General features: G+C 42.3%; 1 protein-coding gene across 1 annotated transcript in view; it reads left to right on the top strand.

The window, feature by feature from the left end:
- Nucleotides 1-16,454, top strand: part of MOCOS (molybdenum cofactor sulfurase) — a 46,383-nt gene extending 29,929 nt beyond the window's left edge. The window contains 6 exon segments of the mRNA XM_037508641.2: nucleotides 1,340-1,364; nucleotides 1,366-1,465; nucleotides 5,842-5,944; nucleotides 8,315-8,453; nucleotides 13,464-13,568; nucleotides 14,830-16,454. Of these exon segments, the coding sequence (XP_037364538.1) occupies nucleotides 1,340-1,364; nucleotides 1,366-1,465; nucleotides 5,842-5,944; nucleotides 8,315-8,453; nucleotides 13,464-13,568; nucleotides 14,830-14,982 (625 nt within the window). The 3' untranslated portion in view covers nucleotides 14,983-16,454.
- Nucleotides 16,455-16,801: the final 347 nt, after the last annotated feature.

The following is a 16,801-nucleotide window of genomic DNA, read 5'->3' as shown; positions in this document are numbered from 1 at the left end:
TGACAATCTCTGGTCCATATGCCGGGGAGAGGAGAGCAAAGCCCTGTGCAATTTCAGTCTGCTGTCCAACCTCTAATTCCCCTTCACACACCCAACTCTAGCCTCACTGGCTCCTTGCTCTTTGAAGCCTGCCAAGTGTTTTTCCTTCCTCAGGACTTGCACTCACTGTTCCCTCTACCTGTTAATGCTCTTCCTCTATTTATGCCTCCCCTGGGAGAGAGTCTCACCTCTCTCACTTCCAGGCAGGTCCCTGCTAAAAATCTCCCTCTTGGAGGGGCCCTCTGACCACCCACAGGAACAAGCCCCTCCCTCTCTGTTTGTCCTCTTTCACTTTTATTGTCTCCCCAACATTTATCTTTAGTTCTTACCTCCAGAGTTGGCTCTGAGAGAGCAGTGCTTAGCCTGGAACAGTGTGGTGAAGTGGGGAGCAATTTGGAGAAAGCGTGGTGAAGTTTGGTGGGATGGTCACAGTGGAATGGGGAGGGAACAGACCTGATTCACATTTTGAAAAGACTGACTGGTGGGTTTAGAGTAGTGGGAAGGGTAAGTACAAATGGGAAGGCCAGTTGAGCATCTGTGAGAGTAACAGATGAGACAAAATGAATCATGATCAGGGTGGGAATCAGGTGGGCATGAGATATGTATTACAATAAGCTCAACTAGCTGATGGACTGGATTTAGAGAATGTGGGGATGGGGGTTTCAGGATGTCTTTCAGATTATCTAACTTTCAGGTGATAAATCAGGAATTATATTCCATATACTTGTGGATTATTACCTAATCTGAGCTATTGGTGATTATCTCCACAATTCTAAGAACTATAGAACATGAGGTTAAACATGAGAGCATTTCTATTTCATATTGAATATAGCAAATTCTGGCATTTATAATCTGGATCTGGAAACTTGTGGAATAGTAAATTTTCTCATTGTGGGGGAAAAAGCCCCAGAGCTAGTACAGGCTCCCTGTGCCTTAGACATCTCCCCACATCTTCCTAAGCACCTGTCACTTTAGCCTTCCTCCTCCCTGGGGTTCAAGGCTTTCCTGTCCTATCCTATCCTATTCTATCCTATGCTATCCTGTTCTATGCTATCCTATGTTAGCCTATGCTATCCTATGCTATGCTATCCTATCCTATCCTATCCTATCCTATCCTACCCTACCCTACCCTACCCTACCCTACCCTACCCTACCCTACCCTACCCTATCTTACCCTATCCTATCCCATCATAAAATCTAACTTTATGTTTAGATAATTATTTGAAGAAATGCATTATAGCATTACCACTCCTTTCTCCCTCACACTCCCCCCCACCTTTTTTTTTTTTTTTTTTGCCAGGGTAAATACTTATGATTGTGGAGAAAAAACTTTCAAGCTGGTTGTCAAGGTTTTTTGGCCGCCCGTGTCATTTGATTAAACAAAGTTCTAACTTTCAAAGAAACGCAAAGAAGAAACATGGCAAAGGTATCACATTTTGGAGCACTTCTTAGGGGACAGGAAGTTGGGTTTACCCTTGCATGTGTCAGTGCTTGGACTAGATTTCCAGGGTGACTTGCTCATGTATAGAGAATGAGATAGTCAGTCTTTGGCAGAGAGTGCTATGGTGGCCTGCCAGATCAGCAGGACCATATGGGTGGTCCCAGGATAGCTCTGAGAGGTTCAGGTGGGCTTCCAGCCAGCTGCCTTGCCTCTGCCCAGGTGCTCTATCTCAGTCCTGCATGCTTAGAAGAATAATGCAGTTTTGCTAAATAAAAACACTGGTGGTTTCCATGTTCTTAGAAAATCTGGGTACCTAGTCTTGGTACCCAGATAATCTGAGACCTTGAAAAATCTTTAACTTTATGATGCCTCATCTTCTGTAAATATCAATTACTTAAACACTTAAGTTTTTTTTTTTAAAGATTTATTTATTTTTATACAAGAGCTGGGCTGCAAGCCAGAGGCACGGGAGGGTGAGAGGATTCACCAGAGACAGAGCGGGGAGCAGAACAGGTAGGCAACAGAAATACACTGCTGAGGGGAGCAGCGGGTGAGGTCTGCCGCGCCCTGTGGGATTCTCGCCAGCTGGCAGGGATCAAACCGGCAATGCAGAGGCTGCAGACAGCTTCACAGTGCGGCGCTCAACTGCCTGCACCACCGGGGAGGCCCTAGACTTTTAAGTTTTGACCATTTTTTTTTCTGCCATAGGCTATTGTTAGGATGAAGTGATACAGGAGAGAAGAAAGTACTTTGAAAGCACCTGGCACATTGTAGTTGCTCAATAAATGCTAGATAACTAGATGGGTGGATCCTGGCTGCATTACCAATTTGTACAGCGATGACTTAGTCTAGTGATTAGCTCTCAGAGACTTATTACGCAGAGTAGCATTCTGTCCACTTTGGGAGTTGTAACCAAGTCCAAGGGGAACTTATCACTCCCAAAGATATGTGCTAGAGAAAGTAGAGAAAGTAATCTACTTATACTTATCTACTTATACTTTTACAAGTTTTGACAATTTTTTCAAATCAAACTAAAAGAATTTGAGTAGCTCTGTGATGGATAAGAGGAGTGAAATGGTCATTTAATCAAGGGGTTAAGTTGATAGCGGACATGGATAATTTTAAAGACATGATTAAAAGGGAGAAAGAAAGTATTTCCCTGAAGAGAGACAAGCAAAGAACAGGGTTCATCAGGACCTGCACCACCCCTATAAATGATCTGACTGAATATAATCCAATCATCCACAGTGCCTACTGTGTGTCTGAGGCTTGGTTGGGTCTTCAGGAGACTGGCTGAGATGATAAACAATGGTCATGGTCCTTTGGGATCTCAATTTAGGGGCAATGACTCAGCAGACAGTGACACTACCACATATGGGACATAATGAAGGTTTGTGCAAAGGGCATGAAAGTGGGGGACGCATCCCCGCCACCTAGAGTGTGTTGCAGAGGGATTCAGGGAAGAGATGAGTTTGGAGTTGCATCTTCACAGGAGAGTAGGGGTTTTCTAGGCAGAGAGCAGAAAGTTTACTTAGGAGCAGCATGGCAGGGCTTGGCATTTGGGGGCAGAGAGAAGGGTTTAGATGGGTCAGATGTGACAGGGGAGTGATGGATCTGAGCTGGGAGGAGACAGAATGGATGTTGATGGAGTCAGTACTATCTAGTAGCAGGGGCAGCTCACTGACACTGCTTGTGTTTAAAACACACTCCTGGTGTGATATGAAGCTTCATCAGAAAGGGAAAGAGGAGGTGCAAAGGGGCCAGGCATGGGGCTCCGGTGACTGTCTTGGTGGGAGATGGGTGGGCAAATGTAGGCTTAGAGGACAGAAGAAAATCTATTGCTTGCAAGCTAGAGGAGCAAGGAGTGTCAGCTTGAGAATGGTCACACATCAAGGATGCCCTTTATGGCGGGGAGGCCTCCAATGGTCTAGTTCTCTGGTCTTTGAACATTTTTCTGTTGGTATACCTCAGAGGAAATTTTTTAAAACTACTTTACTTCCTTGTATGTTTTTACATTATCATCTATGTTTAAATATTGCAAAAGATGTTATTTCCAGCATAGTGTAAATTAAATACTGTCATTTTCAATTAATTCCTGCACATAGCACTTTTAACCATTAGCCAGTGGAATCTCTATACCATAGCAATTTGGTTCTTGTGACTTTTCGTAATATATATGTATATATAAGTGTGTGCTAATACATATGAACAAGTTGCCTTTTAATGGTCAGAAATTTTCTTTCCTTTTTCTTCTTCAACTTAAATTTCTATTCTACTTCCTAGATAGACATTCACCTTAGTGTTACATATTTTATGCTTGAAAATCTTTCCTTGATGTAGCTGAAGCTACAATGGTATAGAAATTGAAATGTATCCGTATTTTAAAAGCTTACTGTGAATATAAAGTCAAAGTGTTAGAAAATTTCTTTTAGGTTGAGTTCTTATAATTTGCAACAGCACACAGTTGAGTGGAGCAACTAAAGTATATTATAGACTCCAAAACATAGTTATTAAACACAGAGAAAACATTGTTGAAAATGAATCTCCTAATGAGATAGCTGAACTTACACCTCAAACCCCCATGTTCATGAATGACTGTCACCCATGACCAGGGCGGTGGTGCTCAGCCCTTAAAACCTATTTTTTTTTTATTAAAACCTATTTAAGTCAACAGAGTGGGTGATGAAAGGAGTTTGGTTCACACACTGTCACTCAAACCTTTTCTTTGAGGCTCCTGATAGAGGCACAGGGAATCTCACTTTAAGGTGACTTTAATCATCTGTCACTTGACAACTTAATTAGATTGGGCAGTTTGGTGGATAGCAAACTGACCTACAGGAGGATCATTCACCCAAGCTTTAGAGATGTGTGATTTCTCATTTTCTCAGTTGGGGTGTTGAATGGGACTTTTGTTTCTCTTCCCCACCCCCAGATGCTTAGCCCCAGGGGAGTTGTGCCCCTTTTTCTCTGTGAAGCAGAAGAAGAGCCTTTTGAGAAGGGGGCTGGGATTGCATCTCCCTTCTCCAAACAGCCATTTTAGCAAAGAGGACAAATGGGACTTGGGGACCTGGAAAGTGATCTCTTAAAAGTATCTATCGCTGTGGACTTTGAGGTTCGCCAGAACTGAATTGGAGACAGCTCCCTAAGTTCTGGCCCAGTCAACCCGTTTTATTGACATCATCCATGAAGACAGAGATGATTTGCCCCAACAATGGGAGACAGAAGCAGGGTAACAGGCTGTTTACAGTTCTGAGTACACTTGATATTTTCTTTCAATTTTTTTCCTTTTAGTTTTAAAACTTACATTGTTTATGTCTAAGGTCAGTATTTCACACTAGCCTAAGACAAAAAACAACTTCACCGGCCAGATTCAGAGCATCTTCCTGTCTGCATCCTCAAGGCCGCTCACCCCTGCCTTCTTCTTGAAGGGCCACTTACTGCCTCATCTCCCATCTTCTGTTGCTTCCAAGTCATCTTTGCTAGAACAGTTGCACTTCAGCATTTTATTTTTCAGATTATTAATTGAGTGTTCTAGGAGCTCCCTTTCTGTTTTTGAGATGTTCGAGCCACCTTAAAATATATTTATTATTTTTGTTAGTGGGCAGGTTGAAGGGTTCCCCGGAACCCTCAAACTTGCACACCCTACCATTTGCTTCATGAAGACAAAGCATACTCTTAGTGTGAAAGAACTTTAATAGAATAGTGTGCATAGAGAAAGAAGGGAAGAAAGGATAATAGTTTCCTAGTGGAACACCCAAATTTACCCATCACCTCATGGGTAAATACCCAGATAAACAGGGTTGGCCCAAAGTAGGACCACTGAGGCCCAAACACTTGTCACAAATCTAAGGCACCTTCTTGTGGGGAACCATAGAAAAGGGGGAGAAGGGGCCAAGCAGTCTGGAATGATAGGAGCAAAATCAAAGTACAAATCAAGGTAATGGCTGCCATTGTCAGCCTTCCCACAGGCCTCTCATCCATGTCTCTTCCAAGTGTCTCTACATGTCTCACCTCCATGGTCTCCTTCCATGTCCCCAAAGACCCTGGTGCCAGTCCATAGCTGAGAAGCAAGCGGAACTTCTTTACAAGTCTTTCGGCTCCATGCATCTCCTCCAAGTCTCTGTGTCTCTCCAAGTGTTCTCTAAATTTTCACCTGGCTGCTCAGCTCCACCCTTCATTAGGTGGGCCAGGGAACATGCAACCTCCCTTTTTATGGAGCTTACCCTCTGTAACATTTCCATGTTACCATTTTTTTCCCTTGTAGAAAAGTCTCTACCTTTGAAAAGGCAAGTCAATGAAAAAGTGAGTCATTTACATTCCAAGAAAGCAACTCTTCTTTTAAATAGTCCATTGTTTTCCAGATCAATCTGGTACAACAGCTGCCCTTTCTCTGGTGAATGAAGCACAGTATCTGCTGATAAACAGATCCAGTGTTTTGGAACTTCAGCAGCAATTAAATGTCAGGTAAGATCCTTTACCTTGAGCATAGCAGACAGGTGTAACCCGTACCCCCAGGTGTCAGTTCACTTAGTGCCGAACTCACTCGAAAGGGGAGAAAGGATTCAAGAGTTAAGGAGTTCAGACCATTTACAGATGAGAAAGAGTGACACCAAAGAAGTCACTAAGCCTGGTGAGGCCAGCTCCCATTAATCTTTTTGAGGATTTTCTCTTATCTTTCAAGATCCTTCTTGATGCTCTAGTACTTAAGGAGACCCCCAACTGTCATTCCATTTCTTAATATTTTCTTTAATGGAATGCCCACCAACTTGACTTAATTTCATTGCCCATCCTCCCACTGTCCTTTGTTCCCTAGAAGCTTTGCCCCATTCCAGTCATTTTGAGTGAAAAGTAAAGTGGTTTCAAAAGTTTTTAAAGCTGTAATTATAAGTGTTGCTTGTTTTACCTTCAGACAGAACTGGCACCTGCTTAGTCTCCCTGTAGGCCTTGATTACATTAGAAGTTGGCTTTAGAAAGGGTCTTGAGTCTGACCTTCCTCATTGTTCTTTAAGAGGAAATTGAAGTCCCAAGGTAGTTAGGCAGTTGGGGGCTGTGACTGGCTGCTTGTTTCTTCTCCACACGGCAGGGAGCACGGTGAGCTGGGATCCTGTGACTCATATGCCATCTGATTGTGTGTGTATGTGTGTGCGTGTGTGTGTTTGTGTATGCATGCTTGCAAATGTAGCTTAACAAAAATGTCAAAGATGGACTGTTAGTACTTCCTGTTTAGAATCATTGGCAAAAAACATGCAATAATCGTATTCCTTTGGCATAATGCAGCTCGCCCTTCCTGGAAGAGGCTGGTGGTTCCTGGGTGGTCACCGAGTTTTCCCCGCACTGGATGACCCTCCTCCTCAGGAAGCCAGGGCCCAGAGAGTGCAGGGCAGCAGGCTTGGGGGATTCTTGGTGTGGAAAGACAGGAGGTAGGGACAGGCTTGCAACAACCATGGCTCCTACTGGGAGGAGGCTTAGGGCCCTAGTTTCTTACCAGTTGGTGTAGAGCAGGTTGGAAAACAGGAGTGGGCAGAAGTGGTCAAAGGTAAGAGGAACAGCTTGTGGCTGGTACCTGGCAGGGGTTGCCTGTGGCCCTGGTTGGTGTGTCTTTCTGTTCTATAATTAGATTTGATGGACTCTATCAAACATACTGATCACATTAGATTTTGGATATAATATTTTCCCTGTTACAAAATACAAAAATTTAACCTGGAGTATAAATGCCGAGAATTTAGAATTTAGAACTGGAAAGAACAAGCCTCTCATTTCAGATGAAGAAACTGCATTTCCCCTAGTTCCAATAGATCACGGCAGTTGCAAAGATAGATCTGGTAACTCTGATTGCTGGCTTTTCATAAACCAGTCACTGCTCAGAGGGGAATTGAAACCTCCTCTCTTCCCCTAAAGCTTTTGCGGTCTCTTTCCAGAGAAAATTCCATCATGTTCAAGGATTTCACCATCAGCTAATTAAAAAAAAATTTTTTTTTAACTGAAGTACAACAAAGTGTGAATATTGTAAGCACACAGCTCCGTGACTTTAAAAAAATTTATATATTCATGTAACCAACACCCAGATCAAGTAGGGAACATTTCCAGTACTCCAAAACCTTCCTTGGACCTCCTTTTAGCCAACCCCTCCCCCATCCTGTCAAATGAAGGCCACTGCTATTCTGACGTCTTTCATCTGTTCTTGGATGCAAAATAATGGGATGACACAATGTGCTCTTTGTGGAGTTTTCAGATACTTTTTATGGTGTTTTTTCCTTTGGGGGAAGGGATGTGTAGAGGTGCAGAGAGCCATTTTATGGGACCTCATGGCAGTCAAAAATTTTTTTAAACAAGAGTTACAAAAATATCACATGCTAGTTAAAACTGCAAACAGGATGAAAGTTAGGAAATAGATATTAAAGCCTCCCCTGTGGACATTACGTTGCTTTATGATCTGATCTCCAAAGAGTATGAGCTCCAAAGAGTATGAGCTGTCTTGGTCCCTGTTAATGAAGTCTGTTGACCATCTTTCTGTCCTGCCTGACTCACCTTGCAGAATTGGTATTTTTCTCTGAGGAGTTTTTCACTTGGTTTCTTTAGCTAATATCTACTTACCCATTGGACTGCCTCTTTGAGCCTCTCCATGAAATGGGACTATCTCCCAGGAGAAAGCATGAAGGTCTGTCTTGCATGTGGTTGTCTCTTGGCCTATATCATGGTAAAAGCTTATTCTCATCATCCAGACCTCAACTCAGAGTACAGTTGAGAAAGTCAGGCATCAAATGGTTGATAAACAGAATTATTACAATGATGCAGTAATCCATCTCTCTTTCCCATTTTCTATGTCTTAAACAGTGGTGAGAATGGAATGGAGGAATTATTCCCAGTGAAAGACCTCATCCCACGATTCCGTGCCAATATTATTACCAATGGAACAAGGCCTTTTGAAGAAGAGAAATGGGATGAGATTTCAATTGGTTCTATGCGTTTCCAGGTGAGTTCCAGGAAGTTCTATCACCCTTCTTTGAGGATTGCTGATGGAGGTTGACCTCTGTCCTCAGCCAGGATAGTGGCAGACAGAGTTCTTCCCTCTCTGACTTGTACCTACAAAATTTCAGCAGGAGGGCATATGACATCTCCATTTTGGGATCCCCCTTGGGATGATCCATTGCTTGTTCCCCACACAGGTGTCCACAGTCTGTTTCACATGTGGAAGAGATACTCTGCCTATATAGGTGGAGAGCTCAGCGCCATCTCCACCGCATCACTCTGTCTAGGTTAAAATTCTTGTTGTTGTTTATTTTTGAAATGCTGTGTCTATGAGAACTTCATTCTCCTGAAACTTGTTGGACTTTCTGGATATCTGGAGCTCATGGAGGGGGACCCAGATGTCTAGCCATGGAACTTCAGTGCCCATTGCCATTCCCAAACTTGTTCAGTTGTTTTGCCTCACTGGGAGCTGGGGAAGCTCACAGTCAGAGGCACAGCCACAGGGATGCCCTATCTGTCTAGGCTTTGGGCTCCCCAAACCCATGCTGGGAGCTTCAAAGATAGGAGAAAGAGGTGAGATCGATGGTCCATACTGGGGTGGCCTCCTGAGACCTGACCTGCTGACCTCTGACTTCTCTGAGCTCATCAGCTCTGCCCCTACCTTTTATATGACCTCTCCACTCCCTTAACAAAGCCAGCTTTCTGCCCTAACACCTTTGCCTTTGCTGTGCCTCCCACCTTGGCATGTTCTCTCTGTACTACTCCAGGGAGTATGTTACCTTCTTGGAAAGATGATCCCAACCCACCAGGTGGCCATGTTCTGCAGAGTTTACAAGGGTGGAGACAGAGTCTCCTGTGTTCCCACTATATCACTGGGGCCTGGAACAGTCCAGAGTCAGTGCTCAATAAGTAATTTTAGAGGGAACCAATGGATACAAAGAATGAGGAATAGCTAGGGACAGAAGGATGGGTCATCTGCGAAGAATGTGCTCTGTTCTTCAGTGGGGAATGAAGTCATTTAATAATAATAGTGTTATTAACCAGTTGTATAAACTGACTGTAATATGCCTACTTTATGTCCAGGCTCTGCCCTTAAAAGCAACACCAGAAAAGCAGTAAACAATGATTTAAATCTTTGTTGAAGAATTTCAGAGTTCAGGGTGAGGGTGAGTGATAAATTATATGGCACACAAAAAATGTCCTAAAGATTCTTTTTATCCTCTTGACTCCCTGAACTTTCTTTTATCTTGGAAGCTGCTTTCCCTTGAAAACCAATCTCTCCCACATTGTCTCTTACAGACTGTTTCAGGGACCAGTATTCCTGCCACTCCATCTCCTCCTTCCATCCGGACATAGTCTTCTCTTCCTCATTTTCTCCTGTAGAATATGTTTTAAAAACATATGTTTCTCCTGTAGAATAATGTTTTAAAAACACCTGCTCTTGCATATCCTATCTGATACAGAGTAGGCACTAAGTATGTATCGTCTGATATGTGGAGAGAGGGAGAGAGAAATAAAGGAAGACAAGAAGGAAGAGGAAAGAGAGAGAAGCAGAACTAGACTAGGACCACCATTAGAAATTTACCTTGCAACAGCAGTACCTGTACTTCTCCAGGTATTTGGGGACATGGATATGAGAAAGACTTTTAAAGGAATTTTTCTAAGGTGCTTTGATTTATTTAGTTTGGAGTTCTTAACATGCAGCAATTAGTAATAGTTAAAATATGCATGCTCTTTGACCCAAAAATTTCACCTGTGGAAATTTATCCCATAAGAAATACTCATAATATTTAAGAAGAAGTCAAGGAAAGATACATTACAAAATTGCTTATTGTAATACTTTTAGAAAATGAAAAATTGTAGAACATCCTAAATATCTATAAAGCGGAGATGGTTAAATAAATTATGCTATATCCATACAATATTGTCCTGTGCAGATATGAAAAAGTATAAGCTATAGTTAATACTATGCTTTCAAAAAGTAAATGCTTAAAAGATGTTTGTTGATGATGATAATCAATGCTGAAGCCTTTGCAATGCCAAAAGATCCTGCACCTCTCATTTGGAAAGTAGTTTTTCCCTGGGTATCATCAAGTCATAGAAAGTTTATGAGACTTTATAATCTCATTTTGGTAGATTGTTATTAAAAAAAATTCAAACGGGAAAGAGGGCTATATAAATTAACATCTTTATTGCAAGATTGTTGACATAGCAAGAAATTTGAAACTATGTGACTTCAGATAGATACATTAACCCACAGGAATGTCAGGCTATTGTGAAAATTGCCAAATCCCCGGATGAGGTAGCTGTCTGTACAGACAGGGAGGGATGTCCAGTATGTATTGTGGAGTGATTAAAAAAGAAAGAAACCCAGTGGCTTCTTAGATCTCTGTGCATATGTGGCACTGGTGCATGTGCGGTTGCAAACGGCTACACGCCACCTTCTGGAATAATCTGTAGCCATGATGATCACACCTCTTGTCTGTGAGGATGGGAAGGGGACCACTGCTGAGTGCTTTCTTTTAACTCCTCAAGTTCCTGTATCGTTTGAGTTATTTTTCAACACATGCTAGTAAAAATTTTTAAAAATACCAATTGAATGCTAACAAAAATTAATTGCAATGTTTTAAGAAAATTGTTATCTTGATACTGGTATTTGAAAAGAGTGGCTGGAAATTGTCCTTCCTCCTGCCAGTTTGAGAAACTTTTAAGAGAGCCTTTGCCTGTAAATGACAGGATTTTTACTTAAGGTGGCATCTGTCAGGAGCAGCTGGGGTTCTGAGCCTGGGGCTGATTGATGCTTCTATGGAACACAGCTCCAAGGGGGCAGAGAAGGTACAGGGTTTGTTGGCATGCAACTAAGGGGTACACTGAGACCCCCCAAACTTGTACACTCTAAAAGGGTCCAGCCTTCTGTGCACATAAAGACAAAGGAGACTCTATGCAAAAGAATTTTAATAGAGAGAGAAGAAAAGAAAGGATATAGTTTCCCAGTGACCCAAGTGACCCACCCCCTTTTGGGTAAATACCCAGTCAAACCAGATTGGCCCAAAGCGGGGCCACTGATGCCCACAAGCTTGCCACAAGTCTCAGGCACCTTCTAGGGAGGAACCATATGAAAGGGGTGAAAGGGAACAGGTAAGTATGGGAGGAAAAGAGCAAAATCAAAGTACAAATCAAGGTAATGGCTACCATTGTCAGCGCCCACCTTGTGTCTGTCACCAGGGTCTCTCCCATGTGTCTCTACAAGTCTCTCCTTCCACGTCTCCCAAGTCCCTGGTGCAAGTCCAAAGCCAAGAAGCAGCGTGACCTTCTCCATGTGTCTCTCCCCAAGCCCAGCTGCCTTCTGTGTTATATGGCTTTACCAGGCCACTCAGCTCCATTTCTCAATGGGAACATGGTACCTCTCCTTATAGGTTCTTTCACTGAGAATCACACGGGGTCCTCCAGGGCACAGTGAACTGGGATGTAGAATCCCCTGGGAGAATTGTAATAGTTTCTATATAGTAGTATTATTGTAATTTCACTTGTGAGCACCACCAAGTGCCAGGTCTGTGTTTCACTTTCCAGAACGAGCATCTGGAATCATCACCAAATTCAGCTAAGAAGCTGGATAAGGAAATGAGGCCTTGGAAGGTCAGGGGTCAGCCAAGCATCTCCAGGCCAGTACTGGGCAGTCCCTTCCTAGCACACTCCGTACACTTCACACACCAGCTGTTTAGGAAGCCTGGAAATATTGCCTTTAGGACCAAAGTGAGGTTATCTGTGCCGGTTTAATGCCTGCCAGCTGGAATGTAAGTGTTAGGAACAGGCCAAGAAACATTCAGTTTTAATTGAGTTTTCTTATTTCTGTATGTACTTCCTGTGTGCACAGGAGTGAGCAGAGGAGAAAATGTTTGTGAGGAAATCCAGTTATCTTTGTACCTTTTGCATGTGCAATGAAAGAAGCATCTGGTCACTATTGAGTTGCAGACTTTCTTCTTTTATGTTAACATTTATGAGGGAATTTTTTACTATAAAAGCCACTCATGCTCATGACAGACCTTCCAGAACAGAAGTGCTTCCACCATCTTATTTGGCACTTGTGAGAAGCAGTGTGCTGTGTTTCATGTACTGTGTACATATGTCTGTGTTTATATAATAGACATACATACACACACACCAGGATTTTGTTTCCTGTTTAGTTCATTTATAAAATATTTTTCATTTTAAAGAAAAAGAAAAATACCGGATGGTCTCACTCATAGCAGGAATCTAGAATACTTAAATAAGGGACCAGGAAAATGAATAACTATAAGAAAGTGAAAATCAAAATCAACAAAAAACTATGAACCAGAGACACTTTTGGGGGGTGGGGGGGCGGGAGGGGAGGGATTGGGGTCAGAATGGGGGGATTGCAAATGTATGAGGAATATAAAAATAAAATTTATTAATTAAAAAAAATTTTTTCATTTTATTTAAAGCCCTTTATGGATTAATTTTAATACCTGCATGATATTTATATAGCTATGGCATCTTTGCACAACCACTCTTCTCTATTATTTGATGTTTTAGATGTTACCAGATTTTTCCTATTACAAATAATGGGAGAAATATACTTGTACATGAATCTGTGTTTGATTCTGTTCTTAGGTTGATTTTCTTGGAGTTAAATTTCTGCGTCAAAGGACATGAACTCCCTACATTCTTTCTGACGACTTTCTCTGTGTTGTTTATCATCTTCCAGTTTGTCTTCCAATCAGTTTTTTTCCTTGGAGGATCCTCAACACTCTCTGATAACCATGTGAGATTCACAAGCCCTCTTTTCTCTCTCTACAAAACCCTGAAGCTGCAGCATTTTTAGCTGACAAACAGTCATCACTGTGAAGAGGCCCCCCTGGTCAGCACAGCACAGGAAACATTTCTGTGTGAGTCTGATACTGACTGGGCACGGCCTTTTCCAGCCAATCCTTCAGGACCCAGACTCCTGGCTGCAGAGTGGGGGGCTGGCTCACTTTCCTTCCTTTCCTCCCAGGTTGTGGGACCTTGTCACAGATGCCAGATGATATGCATCGACCAGCAAACAGGGCAACGGAACCAAGATGTTTTCCAAAAGCTTTCTGAGAGTCGAGAGAGAAAGGTAAGCATGCTTACAAAATACAGTACCTTGTTTTAATGCTTGTGTTAACACACCAGCATTGTATCCCTAACAGTGCTGAGTAATTTTTAGAAGCGGGGACCATTCTATGATGGACCGCCATTAAGTGTCTGACCTTGTCTGTGACACCATCTTATTTTTCCTTTCCATCCATTTCCTCACAGTTTGTTTTCTCAGTCTAGTATGTGCATTTTTAATGCTCTCAAGTCTTATTGAAGAGATAAGAAATAAGTAATTAAAGTAATTCTGTTGCCTCAGTCACATTTTCTTCAAGTCAGAGATCTCTTGAAGAGTAAAGTGCCTTATGCTGAGTAGAATGCCTGCATAGAAAGATCCGGTAAATATCACTATACTAAACCATCTTCTAGAGGGTTGTTGTGGATTCCAGATTATAAAAGCTGAAATAGCTAGCAGACTGGTTCTTTAAGGATATTTATTTCTAGACTTGCACTTTCTTCTAGGACTTACTGTTTGCAAAGAATTTTAGTAAGCCAAGTAAGCATCAGCTTGCATGTGGCAATTCTTAAAAACTAACTGAAATAATATAAACTTTTATCTCCTTCCAATAAAAAATTGATAGTCTAAAATTTATGATATTCTGTTTCCTGATTTCTCCAAAATTAAGGTTTTGTTTCATATTTGCTTGACACAAATCTCTTTACAAATATATGGTGGATGTGACCTGCAGAGGTGTTGCACTTGAGTGTCATGCCAACATATCTGTCTGCTCAGCTAAGCCAACCCATGGCAGTGGGGGGCACGGGGACCTCGAGCTCCAAAGGGTTCCTGCTGGCTTGCATGCATTGATGACAAACCTTGAGCAGACTTAAATAATTCTGGACAATTGGAAAACATCACACATTCTGAAGGAAAATACACAATTTGCCATTAGTTTCACAAAATGGCTTTTATATGGGTATTGAACAGAAATTGAGCTGGCTGTTGCCAGAGGTCAAGAACAAGAATAAAATGCTTCTGCAGGAAGTCAGGGTATCACAAAGGAGATAAAAGGAATGGGGCCAGAAATACCAAAGCATGTGGTGATTGTAGAGAAAGGACACTTTAGAATAAGAATCTCTGGTAGCTGAAGTTTAGAATTCCTACTTCTCACTACCTTCCAGGTGGGACATAACCCAGTAATTGTCTTTAAAGATTGAACTTAATTTTCAACTAATTAATTCAGTTGAACATTGTATACAAAATTATTGCAGCTGCTAAAGCAATCTTATTGTTTTGTTCACAGGTGAACTTTGGAGTGTACCTGATGCATGCCCCTCTGGATCTATCTTCTCCAGGTTTCCTGACCGTGGGATCTCAGATTCTCCCTGTGTTGAAAGAAAATATAGACCACCACAATTTACCTGCTTCTAAGAAACATCAGGATGTTACTTCCTAAAATTTTTTTCTGCATAAGTTAACATTTCTCTTTTACAAATATATTTACTCTTATTAAGGTCTGCAGTGTGGTTCATTGGAATTTTTTGCCTCGAGTGTAGAGAACGTGCTCTACGCCTCACTCCCCAGTTGCACTGCTCTACCTCAGAGAAGTCCAAGGTCTCTGCTTGGACAAGTCCAAGGTCTGTGCTTCCTAAGAGACAAATTCAGCACAAGCGCTTTGCTGATGTCTAGCAAGGCTTCCATGTATATTGGGAGTGTGAGAGTTTTGACTCATTGGGAAGATTTAACCTTTATTTTGCCACTTTACCATATGGTTAGTTTGTCTTTAGCAAGAATCTCTAGGCTCTCTTCAAATCCCTTTGTGTTGAGGAAGGTAAAGAGTGCCCAGCAATCCTGAGAGAGTGAGAATGTGCCACTCAAACCTCATGTGCATGGTGGATGTGGCTTATGTTCAGGGCCCAGGGTGTGACTTGTATCACATTCCTTAGTGGAGGTTTGACCAGGATATATATGTGTTGAGCAAAGGCACAGGCTGGCAACCCGCTTCCCCTGGCTTTCATTCTTGCACACCATTCCTCTGCCCCTTTGAGTGGATGCACCGCGGAGGGCACACAATTTTGCTCTGTGATCGTGGAGTTATGTCAGCAGTGTGCTCCTCTCCACAAGCCCATCATGTGGGGTTGCTCCATCCACTCTAGAGCCTCCAAATCCCATTCAAGAGAGAAACTGTGGAGGCTGAGGGATCTCATCTATCTGTACCGTCTCTGACCACACATCTGCAGCCTCCCATTGAATATCTCCAGTGCAGGAAATCTCATTGTTTAATGAAGTTACCCAGACCACTGGGTTGCCCAAAAGTTCCTCTGTGTTGAGCTTGTACCTGACTCCTTGTGACTTCCAGCCATGGGTCTAGCCCTGTCGTCCGGAGCAATGTAGTGTGAGCTGGTGCACCCCTGCATCCACTATGCCTGAGTCCAGCTTAAGCATGGGGTCTGTGGGAGAACACCAGGACATTGGTCAGACCTTCAGTACTTTGTTATATCTGTCCAGTTACTTCTTTTCCCCAAACCTTTGCCCACCACTGCCCCCCACATCTTCCTAAAGCCAGTGTTGCCATGTCTCTCTGTCACTATCGTTTAGTGCATTATACTCAGGCTTCCCTGCCTGATTTATTCAGAGCCCTCAGGATTAGGGGTCTGCTTGTTATATTATCTTATTTGTAGCATGTTATGGTATTCCCAGCACAATACAAAAAAAAAAAAAGAAAGAAAAAGAAAAAGAAAAAATGAGCTGTGCTTCTGTTGTCAAATGTTGATGAGGTGGAGCCATGCATGGTACCTTTGTTTGCTGTGAGGATCCAAGTGTAAAATCTGGCCTCTGACTCAGTGGTTCCTGAGGTCAGTAAAAGAGTAGACAAATAGAGTTAGTTGGGAGGGGGTAATTTATTTCAAACTGTTTGTTGAAATTGAGCCTCCTCCGAGACCCAGCATTTTTACATTGTATGGACGGGCCCACCCTTATCAGCCAGTGTACTAGAGCCCAGTGCGCTCAGGTGATGGACAGTTTTCTGCATGAGGAAACAGCTCCGCTCAAAGATGGCATGCTGCAGAATTTTCCAGGAAATTGTATCCCGTTAAATACAATGGGAACCAAGTAAGAAAACATGTTCTAAAAAAATGGGAACACCTGTGTCGTCAACATGTTTTCAGGTGCAAGTATAACTCATTCTATTCTTAACAACACCATGACACTTTTTGTAATTGTTGCTTTTATGACTCATTTTTGACATTTTAATGCAAACTACTCTTCTTTACAGG

This window comes from Talpa occidentalis, unplaced genomic scaffold (assembly GCF_014898055.3).
Source record: "Talpa occidentalis isolate TD23 unplaced genomic scaffold, MPIMG_talOcc4v2.1 talOcc4.13, whole genome shotgun sequence".
NCBI classification, from domain to species: Eukaryota; Metazoa; Chordata; class Mammalia; order Eulipotyphla; family Talpidae; genus Talpa; species Talpa occidentalis.
This window is presented reverse-complemented; position numbering and strand designations above follow the sequence as displayed.